This window comes from Amblyomma mixtum, chromosome 2 (assembly GCF_055824585.1).
Source record: "Amblyomma mixtum isolate Tamu chromosome 2, ASM5582458v1, whole genome shotgun sequence".
Taxonomy (NCBI): Eukaryota; Metazoa; Arthropoda; class Arachnida; order Ixodida; family Ixodidae; genus Amblyomma; species Amblyomma mixtum.
The window spans coordinates 169,283,712-169,300,050 of NC_143013.1; the positions used below are offsets into that span (position 1 = coordinate 169,283,712).

The 16,339-nt window shown below is 46.2% G+C and overlaps 1 protein-coding gene across 3 annotated transcripts in view; it reads right to left on the bottom strand.

The window, feature by feature from the left end:
* LOC149361529 (huntingtin-interacting protein 1-like) overlaps positions 1 to 16,339 on the bottom strand; it is a 121,026-nt gene that overhangs the window by 84,153 nt on the left and 20,534 nt on the right. For all 3 annotated transcript variants that reach the window (XR_016288965.1, XM_089572700.1, XM_089572701.1), the window contains exons 2-11: positions 15,968 to 16,031; positions 14,396 to 14,538; positions 13,326 to 13,382; positions 10,680 to 10,760; positions 9,531 to 9,607; positions 8,530 to 8,591; positions 6,899 to 7,039; positions 6,051 to 6,108; positions 1,928 to 2,003; positions 168 to 320 (exon numbers count right to left, since the gene is read on the bottom strand). Coding sequence is in view for 2 of the 3 variants with exons in the window: in XM_089572700.1 (XP_089428826.1) it covers positions 168 to 320; positions 1,928 to 2,003; positions 6,051 to 6,108; positions 6,899 to 7,039; positions 8,530 to 8,591; positions 9,531 to 9,607; positions 10,680 to 10,760; positions 13,326 to 13,382; positions 14,396 to 14,538; positions 15,968 to 16,031 (912 nt within the window). In the remaining variant the exon portion in view is untranslated. The remainder of the gene's footprint in view (positions 1 to 167; positions 321 to 1,927; positions 2,004 to 6,050; positions 6,109 to 6,898; positions 7,040 to 8,529; positions 8,592 to 9,530; positions 9,608 to 10,679; positions 10,761 to 13,325; positions 13,383 to 14,395; positions 14,539 to 15,967; positions 16,032 to 16,339) is intronic.

Below are 16,339 nucleotides of genomic sequence, written 5' to 3' on the forward strand. Positions count from 1 at the left end.
GATGTAACGAGTGTGCAGAGGTTATCCAAGGATCTTGGCAACAGTGGTTTCAAAAAACATTCTCCCAAACTGCAGCACATGTGATAAGCCTAGCAGATATCCCACGCAAAGTTCTTGCATTAAAACTCGACCGTGCGTGCTCAACTTCGCTGACAGGCTGCACTCACCTGCTGCAGCTTTTCGGAGGGTGGTGGCACAGACGTGTCCACCAGGGTGGCGTCCACCGCCTCATTCTCGGGTGTCTCGTTCTGCGGCGGCAGGACCACCACAGGGCTCACGTGCGAGCTCAGGTCCGAGGCGATCAGAAAGTTGGGCGGCTTCTGCGTCCCACAGAGAGAGAGAGACAGGCCGCACCAGGGTCACTCCCATGTGCCAGTTTCATCGCAACAAGTGCTTCTGGCACACTTGCCCTCGGCCACATTCCACAACGAAACCTTAACGACACGAGCTCCTGTGGTGAAATGCTGCCACTGGAAAATACAAAGCCGAATTCAGATTCAGCATGGCCTGCAAGACATGTGAAGTGTTCGTAGCTCCACTCAAAAGGCCCATTAAGACCCGAGGTGTATTGAACAAGAGGTTCTTAAGGGGGAACACTGGTCTTGAAAAGAAAATTTTATTAATTTAGTCATAGTCATGAAATTTTCAGGGCACATGCATTTTTGTGCGCTGATTCTAGATATGTCATTTAATTTCATGTGAAACAATTCCTTGAGCACTTATGAACTTTTTATGCTAGTATATTGTGGAGAGTTTTCAAGAAAATTTGCTGCCGGAAACTCGCTGAAATGTATGCTATTGGGTTCTCTTGACACCAAGGAATACAATAAGGGTAAAATTATCATCCTGACTCTCATAGAACTTGACTAAAAGGATACTGAAGCTGCCACTTCAGAAACGGGAATACACACTTTCCTTCTCATTTCTGAAGCGACAACTTCAAAACTCTATAACTTAAGTTCTATGATAGGCAGGAAGACAATTTCACCCTTATAGTAATCCTTGGTGTCAAGAGAACCCGATGGCATACATTTCAGCGAGTTTCCGGCAGCAAATTTTCTTCAAAACTCTCCGCAAAATACTAGCATTAAAAGTGCATAAGTTCTCAAGGAATTGTTTTACATGAAATTAAGTGACATATTTAAAATCAGCACACAAAAATACATAATCCCTGAAGATTTCGTAACTGTGACTTCATTAATAAAAATTTTTTTTTCAAGACTAGAGTCCCCCCTTGAAGTATTTATGATAACTTGGTACTGCATACATTGGCACACCAAACCTCAGTGAAGCTAAACTGGTGCTGAGGTAATTGGCACCATTCGGTAGGCACCGGTCTTAATCCCAGGTCCTCAGATGGAAATGGTGGCAGGTGGCAATAACACGACTGTACCAGCGAGTGCACGTGGCATGCCGCAGTGAAACTAAGCGGAGCTCTCTACCACCAGAAGTCCCCTGTTGTCATTACTTCTCCTAACGCACACACCTGCCACGGACGTTTAGTGGCTGTGGCGTTCAGCTGCCGAGCCCAATACTTTGGGGTCGAATTTCAATGGAGACAAAATGCAAGAACACCCATGTCCTGTGTGATGTCAGAGCAAACCCCAGGTGGTGGAAATAGATCTGGGGCTCTGAGAGCCTGAAATTAATCTGGGGCTCTGAGAGCCTGGAAATTGATCTGGGTCTCTAACGCCCTGTGAGCTGCTCTGGGATGCTAAACTCTTCATACCACTCTTCTACCATGCAGTTTGAGACAAAAAACATCTCTGCTCCCAACAACTTCGTCTGGCTTCCACATTCCAGTCAGCCAGCCAGGACAAACAGTTTTAATAAAGTAAAAATAAAGAGAAACAAAAGCCGATAGGCAACCAGGCCTGTGGCAGCCCCCTTGCACCACGCCTGGTGGTGAGGATGGCAGGAGACTCACCTCAGGCAGGAGGGGCACCTGGATGAGGTGCTTGAAGTACTGCAGGTTCACCGAGTTCAGGTAGAACTGCTGCAGCCTGGAACACACAGCACACGCAGCTCGTGAGGATATCAAAGAGCGAGCGCAACTGGGGCAAAGAAATGTGCAGGAAAAGGGTGCACTGAGGCTGGCCAGCCACCTGGTTTAGCGTCAGCCATTGCTGGTACTGACACACTACAAGTGTGCCCCACGTAATCTGACCCCATCAGTGTGCTCACAGGCAAGAAAAAAAAAACTCAGCAGGTCACAAAGCATTGGGTATAAAGGAGAATAAACTCTCTACTGGTGTGAGCAGGCAACTAGAATGTGTGGCAGTTGTTTTAAGGCGGAAGCCTCTAATGCCTCATCGTTGTAAGCAGGAGTTGTCGACAGAAATGTCACAAGAACGTCGACTTTGGCTAGCAACCATGCAACCAATTAAAGGGACAGTATAGTGATGCTCCAAGTAAAATAGACAAATAAATTAAACCAAGTAGGAAATATGTGGAGTTGGGGAATCGAACCAGGGTCCGGAGTGCGAGACAAAAATGCTAACCACTCTGCCATGCCAGCTCGATGGTTTGGAATGAACAAAGCTCGATGGTTTGGAATGAACAGTTTACTGACGAGCAAGGCGTAGAGCCGAATGGGCGATGGCATTCTGTGGATTCCCTGGCAGTGCTGCACAACGCTGTCGCGTTCCACTTCTTAACCACACATTAGTGACACAAGCAGCAACACTGTGCTTAGGGCTTTTACCTCACCGCACTTTAGGTCAACAAAGCGCCCTGTGAATTACTTTTTTTCTTCATAGCAACACTAACTAACAATGTTTTGTTCACAACCATACATTCGTGCTTCCCTGCACAAGCTTCGAGTACTAAGCATGAAATGGTTTCAGCTCCCATTCTCAGCAAACCCAAATGAACATTTTCCGAGAACCGTAGCGAACCACAGGGAAGGGTATAAAGACAAACCACAAGCTAAGTCTGCGAATCTTTCTGTTTGAATAATATGCAGCCCAGCATGCAACAGAGGAAGTGACCAGACGCAAGCAGAAGCCCACCGTGCGGGCATTCGAATGCTGTGCAATAGCAGCAATGATTGGTTTGCCAGTTGGTTTGCGCATGGCGCAGCAATGATTGGTTTGCCAGTTGGTTTGCGCATGGCGCAGCAATGACTGGTTTGCACATGGCGCGCTATGTGTTATTGTAATTTGATATTCTTGCCGCTCCCAACTGTGATTCCCAGCTCAGGGGCAAAAGAACAAACAGACGCGGGTATCTGTAACAAAGAGGTACAGCGGCAGAAAAGAGGTTCTCTGGGGTGGTGCACTCTAAGAGAGTAATGATGGAGGCAAAACACAAGAGGCGCCCAAGAGACCTACGGCACCTCTTCCTTCTTTCACTCCTGCCTTCCTCCCCTCCCTTACGGCCCAGATGTGTGCCACAGATACTGCGCCATTTCCTTTCCTCAAAAGCCAATTTAATTCAATTTACAAGAGAGTAAACTTACAGGCTGGTGTTACTGACTCCTGAGTGCGTGTGCCTCAGGACTATTCTGCGCTTGAATGATGTCAACATCAGAAACGCTCCAGCTGAACAATGGAGCCGGATGACAGGAGAGCTGAGGGGCATCCTCTGGATGGGAACTACTACACACGTTCTACAGCACAGGAGAAAATTGCTATCCTATGTCGACATCGGCAGCTTTATGGGCCTAGGCCACTTGCAAAGGTGCAAGCAACTGCTGCGATGCTAGACGAGGGGAAGCTGGAGACAGCCGACGAGGAAGAAGCCGAGAGATTGTTGCACACACTGGCTGTGACAGCGACTGCAGTTTCAACGATACAGACCAGTGCCGAGTGTGGTGCAGTGCGGTGTGGCATGGCACGACTCATTTAATGATTGTGGCTAGCACGACCAACAGTAAACCATCCTAGATCGTGCTACAGCGGCACTACAAAACATTTCATGCCTACATCTATGCTGGCCAACAAGAGAGAGACCGCAATTTGTTTACGCACCCATGGGTAAATGAGAAAGGCACATTGAATGGGACGCAGAAACAAGGGTGTGTGAGACAACGGAAGCTCATGCCATATGTATTAATGAGAATGTCTTCCACACCTTGATTCTTGTGTGCCTTGCTTGATAGTTTGGGAAATGACTGCCACAGAAAATCAACAAAAGGAAAAGCAAATGCACTGACACAAGAAAGCGAAGGCAGAGCAAAATTAAAAAAAAAAAAATGTAAGAAACAGATTCACCATTGGTGACTCCTCATTTTAAAAAAATCTGTTAAAGCATATACCAAGTCATGTATGAAACGTGCGAGAATTCCTATGGGGTTCAATGAAATAATATCAATAATATACACTCTGCTAAAACGCAGTCTACCGATGTGACCCATAGTCTTGGAGAGTTTCGTGGCTTGCACAGCAGAAGCAGTGGTTTGAGTGTCTTCAACTCAATAAAATATAACGTACAATGAGCACAGGCGAGAGTTCCTGTTGACAAATTTCCGTGCTGCTTCTCTCCCACCATTCTTGCCACCAATCTTGCTATGAGCCACACTAGCATGGTTTGGGCTAGTTGGTAACAGTTTTTCGAAAACATAGCGCAAAAACGCAGAACTGGACGGGACAGCGCCTGTCCCGTCCAGTTCCTCATTGTCCGTGTCCCTTTTGCGCTATGTTTTTGAAGAATTGCTGTAAGCAACCTAAACCTGCCTTCACTTTTCCTTATTCATGAGCCAGCAATATGCACAAAATGAGGGAGATCATAGGCAGAGAATGACATAGGCTCAACATTCATTCTCACTGAGCCTACCGATTTTCTTGACACGCGTTTAATAAAGGGGGAAGCTGGTCTTAGAAAAAAAAGTTTCTGTTAATGAAGTCACAATAATGGAACCTTCAAGAAACATGTATTTTTGCATGCCGATTCCAAATATGTAGTTAAATGTTATGTAAAACAAGTCCTTAATTGCTAAGCGAGGGCCTCGGTTCTGGCAACCATGACGCCATAGGAAGCATAAGAGGGTTCTCACGCAGCTTCCACCCTCTCAGTTCGATGACGTTCTACATCACACCTGCGGTAACTCAGGACGTTCCACGTCCGCTGCTTATGAACGTGGGTGGCGCTGATGAACACTCTCAAGGTTAGGTTACTAGTAAACATAAATACCCCCGCAAGCAGAAGGTTTGACAGCCGTCGCCGTAGCTCAGAGGTAGAGCACCGGACGCGTAATTCGGAGGTCGTGGGTTTGAATCCCACCGGCGGCATGTGGTTGTTTTTTCTTCTGCTTTTCTAATCAATTAGCTTTAAGCGATAACATATTCAGCAATATTATAAATTGATCAACACCACAAAATAAATATATTAATTTAAAAAAAAATCCCCTGTGCCCCTTGGTTTCTGTGGCTGTTGGCTTCTGTCACAGTCCTTGTGCACTTATGTAATATGTTATGCAACTTTTTGCCAAGAGCTTTCAATACATTTTGCTGCAGGAAACTTGCTAGGACGCATGACATTGGCTTGTGTTGACATCAGACTATGCAATAAGGGCAAAATCATTATCCTGCCTATCACAGAATTCGAGTTACAGGGTTTTGAATTTGCCACTTCACAGATGGGAAAAAATTGATAATTTCAAAATTCTGTAACTCACCTTCTCTAACAGGCAGGATGATAATTTTACCCTTATTGCATAGCTTGATGTCAAGAGAAACCAATGGCATGCAGTCTAACAAGTTCCCTGCAGCGGAATTTCTTTCAAACTCCCGGCAAACATTACCTAAGGTATTGCCTAAGTGCACAAGGACTTGTTGTACATAAAATTAAAATACATATTTGGAATCAGCACGTAAAAAAACGTGTTCCCTGAAGATTTCATAGTTTTGACTTCATTCATAAAAATTTATTTCTAAGACCCCCTTCCCCCCTTTAACCACATAAAAACTGGGAGGTTACTCCTTACTCTGAAATAGACGGCATGTCTGATTCGCAACAACCAAGAAGACCAGTCTGCATTCCAGGTGACTGATTGCATGCAGCCGGGGGGGAAAACAGACAAAACCGGACGTGTGAAAAGGGTACTCAACAGTTTGAACTGCTTCAAGAAGCGCTCTCTGTGGCCCGAGAGGGTGTCGGCTGGCAGGGCTGCAAACGATGGGAGAAAAAGCAGAGGCAGCAGGGTAACCAAAGGTGAAAAGTAAACGATGGCGTGTTGCAAAAAAATTCAGGGGGGCACTTTGTTGACCTAAAGTGCGGTGAGGCGGAAGCCTTAAGCGCAGTGTTGCTGCTTGCGTCACTGATGTGTGGTCAAGATGTTACCTAGGTACACAATTAAATAAATTAAAAACATAACTAGACAAGTACAACAGACCACTCGTATCACTGCATATAACCGCATCTGTAAGAACACATTACTTACATTGTATAAAGTTGCACCCTTTTCTCTGAAAAATGCTCTTTTGTTTTGCGTTTCATTTTCTGTTATCTGTATATTTTTCCCATACTCACGTAATTATTTGCAACCAACAGTGTTCCTAATGTATTCCATTCCATTTGTACCCGATTTGTACCTTCGTACTATGTGCCCATCCTGTAAAAATCCCAATGGGATTGACAGTATCTGAAATAAATAAATAAATTGTTTGTGAATCTTAAATGCTGGAGACACTGGAGGGCATTTGGGAGGCACCCGTCCGATTCGATGCCTTTCTGCAAACACTCTCCGGCGTCCTGGACGAGGAGAACTACATACGCGTTGGCAGGAAGCGGTGCAGCCATTAGCACGCTTGGCTGGGGAATGGAAGGATGGCAGTTCGAATCCCATCGTGCACAGAGGCATTTTTTCTGCTCTGACTAGACAAAAGTGTGACACCGCTGCTGACAACCTTCCGTCGACGGACTTGGATGCCGCGAGAGAGGGAGGGGGGCCACTGACCGGCATGCAGCTTGAAGAGGACCTTGACCGTGTAGTCGTACAGCTGGCTCGAGTCCTGGATGCAGGGGATGAGGGGCGCCAGGCGGCACTGGCCCGAGTTGGTCATGGAGTTGGAGCGCGCCATGTCCAGCGAGCCAAACACTGCACAAAGGGGAACGCATACGCAACACACCGAGGAAGGACAGGGCCATAACCACACATAGGCTGCGGCACGCGCGGTTCCTTTGCCAGGCAGAGGAAATCGGGGACCTGACCGCGATTTTCGCAGCAACGCAGTCGCCTTGTCCCGCCGATAGAAATACGCTGGCTTTTTCAACACTGGTAATCTGCCGGTCTACTGCAGCAAGTTACAATTAGCTTAACGAGCTGCAGTGTAAAACACTGCGACCTTTTACTCTCCACATAGCACATCAGGATGACATGCGTTCAGAGAAAACCAAAGAATGTCATCGGGTATGGGAACTCTCTAACTATCAATTCAGGTAAATAAAAGGAACAAAATGCACCGAGAAAGTTCGTTAAAGCTGCGCAAGAAATCACCTAATTACATTGTAGACTTTGTAAGATCTAAGACCACCAGCTCAATTATGATTACATTATTGAAATCAGAAGAGAAAAACACATCTGTGTGCAAAATTTCATGAGATTCTAACCATAAAAAAAAAGTTAGTTTTAAGACCCTCTCCCCCCTTTAAGGAGCACTACAGTAAAAGACAGTCAATTCAAACTTCAAGGGACCAGAAAAAAAGGTTCTAATTATCCAACAGTTTGAATTATCGAATGGCCACGAAAAAAACCAATCACGGAACCGCTTGCATTACAGTAAACTTATTTTCCGAAAGACCGAGCAATGGCTGCTTGCTTTAGGGATGAGAATGTTGCGGCAATGACTCTTTTTAGCAGTACAGAGCTCCACCACTATTGCGTCGCACACCTCACAAGCAGAAGCGTTACGTGTGAACAGGCTTCAATGCACACCTGCGAACAGCTCAGGATGATCACGCAGTTTAGGCACACTGCATAGAAATGTTAAGCAGTGCCAAAGCAGCAAGAAAAAAAATATGTAGAAAAGGCTAGGGAAGCACTAATCGCCGCCTGAAACAGTGCGCAGCTCGGCCCTGTGGGCTGGCTGATGAGGGCTGACATGAAGCTCAGAAAAGCGAAACTGGAACTATGAGGTGTGACCGTTCTTGAAGACGAAGCCGTATGTTTGTCGACACACTTGCCGTTGCATGCACGTCAGAGGGACATGAGCAACTCTGCAACATTGAATTTAGGTTTAAGTAGGGCTATTTGGACGATCACTTCCCATGCCAATCATATCTGGGCACGACCTCCCTTTAGGAGCCCATGCGAATTAACCAATGGAAGACCCGCAACGCCTGAATTCACGAGCGTCTGACGCCATAGACTTACACGGGCGATGACCGGGACTGCGCCGGCAGCACAAATTATCCAGATTTTCGAATTAGCAAGCTTTTACTCTAACGGGTCCTTCATTTCATCTTGCTCAGTCACAGCACACCGGAGGATATAGATTTCTAAGCCCCACACAAGCATCCACAGCTGATCTACACGGTACTGATAACTGCGCCCTAATAATGACACCAACAAATAACCACTCCACATACCTGCCTGCTGTAAAGCCAGTATCTCGTCCATGTAGTCAAACATCTCGCAAGTCAGCTGAAAGCTGGTTGGGAAAAAAAAAAAGAAACAGTTTAGTAACACCCAACTTCTAGTAGCCTGGAATCCACGACAATTTCTCCCCAACATCCACAACTTTTGACAGCAATTCTATGCTTCCAGAAATTGGGAAGATGTGTAAACACTCATGTTTTGCAAACTATGATGCCTTGAGCACCTCTGCCCCATGATCAAATAAAAAAAGTGAGATTGAAATATGCATAAGCACGACAATGCATGCTTGCTGTATGCACATGTGGCACTACCAGGATCACAACTCAACTCCTATGCGGTAATAATATGCATGAGCAGTATTCAAGCACCCAACATTGTCGAATGATAGGCCTGCATTTAAACTTGGGCCGTTTATGCAAAAAGACAGGTGTTCCAAGGTCTGAATGCCAGTTTGGACTGAGTGAATTGCCTCAGAGGTTCATGACAAGTTCAGTGTCAAAGAATTCTGAGCTGATGCTGAGGTAATGTTTAAGCATGTGCCAAAAGGCATCCATTGAAATGCGTTGCAAAAATTCAAGCTACAGAATATGCAGAAAAAAGTGGATTGTTGTATCTCATTTCTTTCTCTAGATTTTAAATCATAAAGGTATTTAAGATCCTCCTTTCATAAGTCATGCACAGAACGTGTCAAAAGGCATTTCTTCGTGGGCTAGAAGACTGTTGCTTTCTAAGCCCGATGCTCGGTAAAAAATGGTTATTCTGTAAAGTGTTCACAGCTCAGTACCCGCTGTACTGCAAATATTGTTATACATACATATGACTGGACCACCACTCACAGCTATTCCCACTACAAAATTGATTCCCACATTTCAATTGAAAGTTCATAGCTTTAGAAAGAACATTTTTTCATGACAAGGCAGATTCTTGTAAAGGTACTGCCATCTGAAATGACTAAGCACCAAAAAATTTGACGTTAACAAGAAGCACTCACAAGACATTGACGTCCCCTTCCCCGATGTCATCCAGGGCTTCATCTGTCACTGTCAGGTTGCCTGGAAACTTTGGGTTCTGCACAGCACAAGAATATGCAGGACTTGAAAGGGCTGTTGTACACTTATCTGTTGTACACTTAGCTGTTGTACACTTATCTCGGGAGGGGTATTGGTAGACTGCCATTCATGAGATACGGGTATCTGCCAAATGAGCTCCACTTTAATTTTATTCTTATAATTATTTTACTCTCATGGCGACCATCTGCGGTCACAATTTGCCCTAAGTAATGTGTTTTTTTTTTGCCAATTCCAGCCCTGCTGATCGTTAATTAATACACCGTTAATCGGTTAATTAATACATTAATACACCGGCCAGTTTGGCCGATGTAAACTCTCTCGCATGTGAGGGGGAACTTGTACACCACCTGTGCGACACATGTCGTGAAGCGATTCTCATGCTGCGTTGTGCAAACGTGGCTCCTTTCCCTGCCTCGAGAAATGCGCGAACACAGTCCCGACAGCTTGCAAGGAGCAGAGAACACCATGCTTGTGTGACTGGTTTTTTCTCCGTTTACAATGTACCAACTGGCCCGCATTTCAACCCTTCTGAGCTATTTAGCAAGGCAATGTCATCAGCAAATTGGAGATTAAGGTACCCCTGTTAAATTTTATCCCCCAACTCTTTCCCAATGCAGTTCTGTGAATACCCCCTGTATGCATGCATGAACAGTAAAAGAGAAATCGTGTGTCCCTATCTGTATTCTTCTTCACAACAACAACACTGCTGGTGATAAGCGATGCGCAGTAAAGGTCACAGGCAACAATGGCAAGCCGCACGTGAACGCGAAACCAGCAGCGGTGCCATAATCGTAAGCTCAAGGAGCCACACAACAAGATTCCAGGTCTGTTGCATGGCCAGTTAAATTAACAACTGCACACACTAAGGCATTCAAATTACCGGGCATCTTATCTCAATGAAATGCACATCATATTGACGGGAGTACCAACGAACAAGTTCGAGTGAGCTGGAAGTTGAATAGGTTTGAATTAACATAACCGCACTGCAGCCAGATAAAGTAATGACTCTTTGACAAAGACCTTGGCACACACTTGAATACAGCAGAGTAATCGGGCACGGATGGGCTCACCCTATAGTGAAAATTGAGCTTGGCTACGATGAGACGACAGTAGCACTGAATCAGCTTTCCATAGCCTTCTTTCAGCAGGCCCTGCACAAAATCGCAAGTGCGAAGACAAACGCCAATGTCACCAGTGCTTTCATCTGCTTAAAAAAGAAAGTGCAGTGTTTAAAAAGAAACGTAGCCACTACGATCCGGTCAGAACAAGCATGCAGGGTAGGGCTTGAGCCTAGGAAAACCCAACTTGCCACATTTTATCGAACAGTTTTATTGCGATAAACAACTGAAACCACACAACAGCATTGAGACACAAAGTACTGTAATGCTTGTTCTGGCTGAAAATGAAGGCACACCTGCATCTGAATGCCAGAATTAGACACCTGGATTCAAGAAACACTAAATTAGAAGTGGCACCTCCGCTACACTACACTAGGTGTCTACACGTGTCTACGTGCCTTCTAAACTAGGCACCTTCTACACTATGTGCCTTCTAAACTAGGCACCTTCTACACTACGTGCCATCTAAACTAGGTGCCTTCTGCACTACATGCCTTCTAAACTAGGCGTCTTCTACATTAGGCACTTTCTACACTATGTGCCTTCTAATCTAGGTGCCTTCTGCACTATGAGCCTTCTACACTACCTTGTGCCTTCTGCACTATGCGCCTTCTAAACTAGGTGCCTTCTACACTACATGCCTTCTAAACTAGGTGTCTTCTACACTAGGCGCCTTCTACACTACATGCCTTCTAATCTAGGCACCTTCTACACTATGTGCCTTCTACACTACCTTGTGCCTTCTGCACTACGTGCCTTCTAAACTAGGTGCCTGCTACACTACATGCTTTCTAATCTAGGCGCCTTCTACACCACTAGGCGCATTCTACACTAGGTGCCTTCTACACTACATGCCTTCTAAACTAGGCAGCTTCTACACTACGTTCCTTCCATATTAGGCACCTTCTACACTGGGTGCCTGCTATAGAATAAAAATTAGTTTGATGAGCAATAAAAAAATTTTGGTAGTAACAATGCCTTTGAAAGGGCAACCTCTTTTTAGTTTTATGAACTATGCGGATCAAAAAATAGCATAATGCAAATTTTGTTCAGTAAGAGGAAAGAGTAAAATGCTCTTTCATTCAATAGCTGCAGCTTGCACAGAACTACACAACCGCAGTGCACATTTTCAATGCTGTACATTCAAATAAGCAGCTAAGGTAATGGTTCAAACATTAAAGCAAACAACTAGAATTCACTGTAGGACACATGCACATCGCAAACCTTTTATTACAAAGTAACAATCAGTATTCCAAGCAAAGCAGTTCTCAGTTCTTATCTGTGCACTTTTTTTTTTCACAATGAGACAAATTAAGCAATAAAAAATGCACACACAGCCGTAAGATGCTACAAAGATACTAGTTGGTGAACTGTGAACACACAGCTTTCTGGTGCTTCAATTATTCTTTGTAAAGGGAGCACAAAATTATACTGAGCGAGGTTAGGAAAAGTAAATAAGCAGCAGTCGTCACTGGGCCGCAGGAATTTTTAAACTAGTTTCATTAGAACTTGTGGGGACGCCTTCGTCCCTTGCGTTCGCTTTCCCTCAACGCACTAGTTTCCTGTAGTTAGCTCCTCTGCAACGCACCCTTCTCAGTTTGGTTACTCTAGCTAACAGGGGAGGGCGCTCGCGTCGCAGCGATAGCAGCGCCACGGATGGCGTGTTTTGCCGCTCGCGCGCGGGGGAAGGCTAGCTCTCTTCTCCCTGGGTCCTGGATAGCGTGTGGACGTTCACGCGCAAAGCTCCGCTCTTCGCTGCGGGCACCTCTTGGTCGGAACTTGCTCCCGCCGAGCCCGTCCCGTCGGGCCTCGGAGTTTATCCCTCTGCCCTACCGTGGGCGAACGTTCGCTCGTAGCCGTGCTGGTGAGTCGGACATCCTCGATTCCTCAGTGTATTTTGTTGCTAGCTGGCGTTATTGTTGTTATAGCAATAAATGCCTTGTTTGTGTCAGCCAGTGTGTCGTTCCTTTGTTCCCGCAGAGCAAGGCCCGCCGTGGTCGGCGAGCGCTCGGTAGCGTACGCGACCACGGGGTGGGGTCCGAGCGGTTTTGAACTAAGTCAGCCGCGCTTAAACGGGGAGAACATATTTATCTCCCCCAGTTAAACCCCACAAACTGAAGAAATCGGTGACTAAAATGCTGCTCCTCCTATCCCCATAACTCATACATGCCAACGCGGTCGAAAAAAATAAAATAAAAGAAAACACGTCAGGACTGCGCCCTGTCATGCCCCATCCCGCCCACATCACTTGGGCATGCCCAATGCGAAGGCTTGTCCAGAATGCCCATTACTGTCACTGGGGTAGAGGTGGCCATGAACGCATGCTAAGGAACCACTCTAATTGGCTGCGAGCAGCAATAGCAAAAAAACTGTAACTGTAGTCCACGGGGCCCTTTTAAATTTGTCTCAAATACTCGCAAGAACCAGCTCTACAGATTTGTTGCATTAGAACATAACCATCAATACCCATGTAGATGACACTCATGTAAGCTCCCCATATGCAACGTTCTCCATTCACCATGCCTGCCTCACACATTTGAACAGAAAAAAAAAAAAAACTACAGATGGTCCAAGATATCAGTACTGCACCAAACTCACCCACAGTTTGCCGTACTCCAGGAATGTCTGGCGATAGCGAAGGGAGTCGGGAATCACCTGCACAGGAAAAAAAAACGGATGATCCGACAAGGGTGAAAAGGTGCTAATTTTTAGGGTAGCGAAAAGCTTGAGTGAGTTTTCAAAGCACAGAGGACAAGGCCACAGCATGGTGACACTCGGTGCCCAGATAACCTCACTGGCCTTTTTTCACAGACACAAATGCATTACAGAACATGGTGACAAATCAGTGACTAGCGAATCAATGCAAGAAACAGAGACGATGGAAAAAAAAAAAAGAAATCATGATTCCTGTTTACAGAGGCACACTGAAGGGGAGGGCACACCTCTTTCCACATGCTCCCCCTACCTCCCCAAGCCACTGAAATGAGACTGCCCGTTTACAACTGTCTTTTGGCAATGGTGACATGTCAGCACCTTGACAGATGGTGGGTCCTGCCACAAAGCAAAATCTGGCGTGGTTCAACCTGCCCAGTTGCCCTCCTAGACCCCAAAAGCATTGCCCCAATGACCTGAAGCTGACTTCGAGCGAGGTCCCAACCTCTGACCCCAACCTTTATGCCCAGCTAGAATCAAACTCACAAGTAAGCACCAGGGCCGGCTTGCACGAAACAAATAAGACCGGCTTATTTCCAGTCTAATCTTATTCGCGGTCTAAAAGCTCTCTCAGTTTTGAAGAAAGGAAAGGCGCATAGCTGGTTCATTTTGTCAGTGGACACCTCAAATGCACCACGAACTCCGACTGAAAGTTTGGTAACTCAATGTTTTAGTCGGCGTTCGTGCGCATTTGAGGTGTCCACTGACGAAGTGAACCAGCTATGCGCCTTTCCTTTCTTCAAAACCGAGAGAGCTTTTATACCGCGAATAAGATTAGACTGGAAATAAGCCGGTCTTATTTGTTTCGTGCAAGCCGGCCCAGATGTCTACCAAGCAGAGAGACAACCCTCTGGCTAACATACAGCAGCTCGGAGTGAAGAACTGCCTTCTAGGCGCAGAGATTACAGAGACTGCCCCCTGGAATCGGGAAAAGTTAAGGGCAGCTGTGGACGCACCCGGTGGTAGCCTTCCCGCAGCAGCTTGTGCACGACATGGCAGCACTTCCAGCACACGATGGGATTCTCCTGCAGGGGCAGCTTCATCACCAGGCTCCAGAAGGTGTGCGCCCCCTTCTCGTGGAACGTGCCGATTATCAGGCCTGGCCACCAAAGCGCTTAGGAAAAACACAACACGGCCATCGCCACCGCTCTGCTCCACTGACCCGAGCAGGGAGGGTGGTCTGGTTTATGGGGGATTCAACGTCCCAAAGCGACTCAGGCCGTGAGGGACGTCGTAGCGAAGGGCTCCGGATGATTTCGACCACCTGGGGTTCTTTAATGTGCACTGACATCGCACAGTACACGGGCCCCTAGAATCTATTCGCCTCCATCGAAATGCGACTGGCACGGCTGGGATCGAACCCGCGTCCTACCCAAGCAAGGAGGAGTCGCACAAATGCACAACATTTAGGCAAATGCAATACTCAAGCTACAGAATGCTTCTCTCGCCTCTTACATATACTCGGTCCTTCTCTTGAGCTGTTCTTAGTACACTAGTGTTATAGTGGCCACTCCTGCATTTGGACACACTGTGTTTGTCTGAAGCCAGTTTTATGGCAGGCTGTGCACATTGCCTGCCATGTCAGACGGCAGCCCATTCAATCGTGAGAGGCAGTGAGGGAAGAGTAATTTGGGTCCCAACCCAACCCAAGCAGCCCAGGTACCACCTATGGACACACCTGGCTTGTGCCACTGCCCACCTACCTACCGGGTGGCTCATTTGCCAAGGTGCAGCCGGCGGTAACCAGTCCAGAACTTGAGGCGCTACTTAGGCAGCACCACCCCTAAGTGCACCGAGCTAGGCGGAATGAGCAGCAGCGGTTGGGGAGGATGATAGCGTGATTCGAATGATGCTTGCACAGTAGCTAAACGGAAGAAGTTGGAGAGGTAATTAGGTGGTAGCCTGGTACCACGCATTAGGTCATAGCTGCAACCGATAATTCATGTCATGCTAGTGCACATATCCATATTTGGCCTAGTTATCCAAATCGACTGACTTTTTTTCTTCTTCTTTTTTTGTAAATTCCAGCCTTGATCTGATTTCGCTCATTTTTTTTCCAGTTTTAATCCGAAGTGTAGAACAGAAATCTGACCAGCACATCAAGCATAATGTGTGTTTACAGTGCCACCCAAACGGAGCCATGTGTACTCATGCAAGGACTCGAGAAACAACCAGCTCTCCAGGCAGCTTGCACGACCTTTAAGTCTTTTATCCCATCGAGCCGGGAAGCAGTGCTCTGAAAGTTGGGACTGGATGTGTTCCACGGGCTCAAAATGATGAACAGATGCACATCTACATGTTCAAGGACAAAAACCAACTCACGGAATGAAAACACTGCCACCTGTAAGCACCTAAACGAAGGACAACATATGTTGCTCAAACGGGGAAACATGAAGCATATGCTAAACCTGGGATAAGGGTGCCCCACAGTTGGCGCTGAATACACATCCATGACACAGGTGGTGCAACAAAATATTAAAAATAAAGAAGGAAAACAAGGACACCATCAAGAACAAGAAAGAGGATACTCCTGACATGTTTCTCTTTCACTGGGCATTCCTGCGAGTTGATGGCCTTGCTGATGCTGACGGCCTGCAAAGGGGAAAGACAGGAACAGAACAGAACATGAGCTTGGTCAAGAATCATGACCATATACTTTACAGTCACAAAAAAAACTTTGAAACAAAACACAATAAAGCCACCAGTTCCTGTATGTCACGTGGAGTATACCTTCCAAGGAGTGCCGCTTTCCAGCTAAGCGCCACAGCTAGTCAGAATCGTCTGCACAAAACTCAGCAGTGCCCAACGAAAAATACATTTACCTACACTGAGGAAATACCAGCAAATAAGATGATTTCACATCTACCAATAAACTGGATTTTAGTCTCGTACAGCGAAAA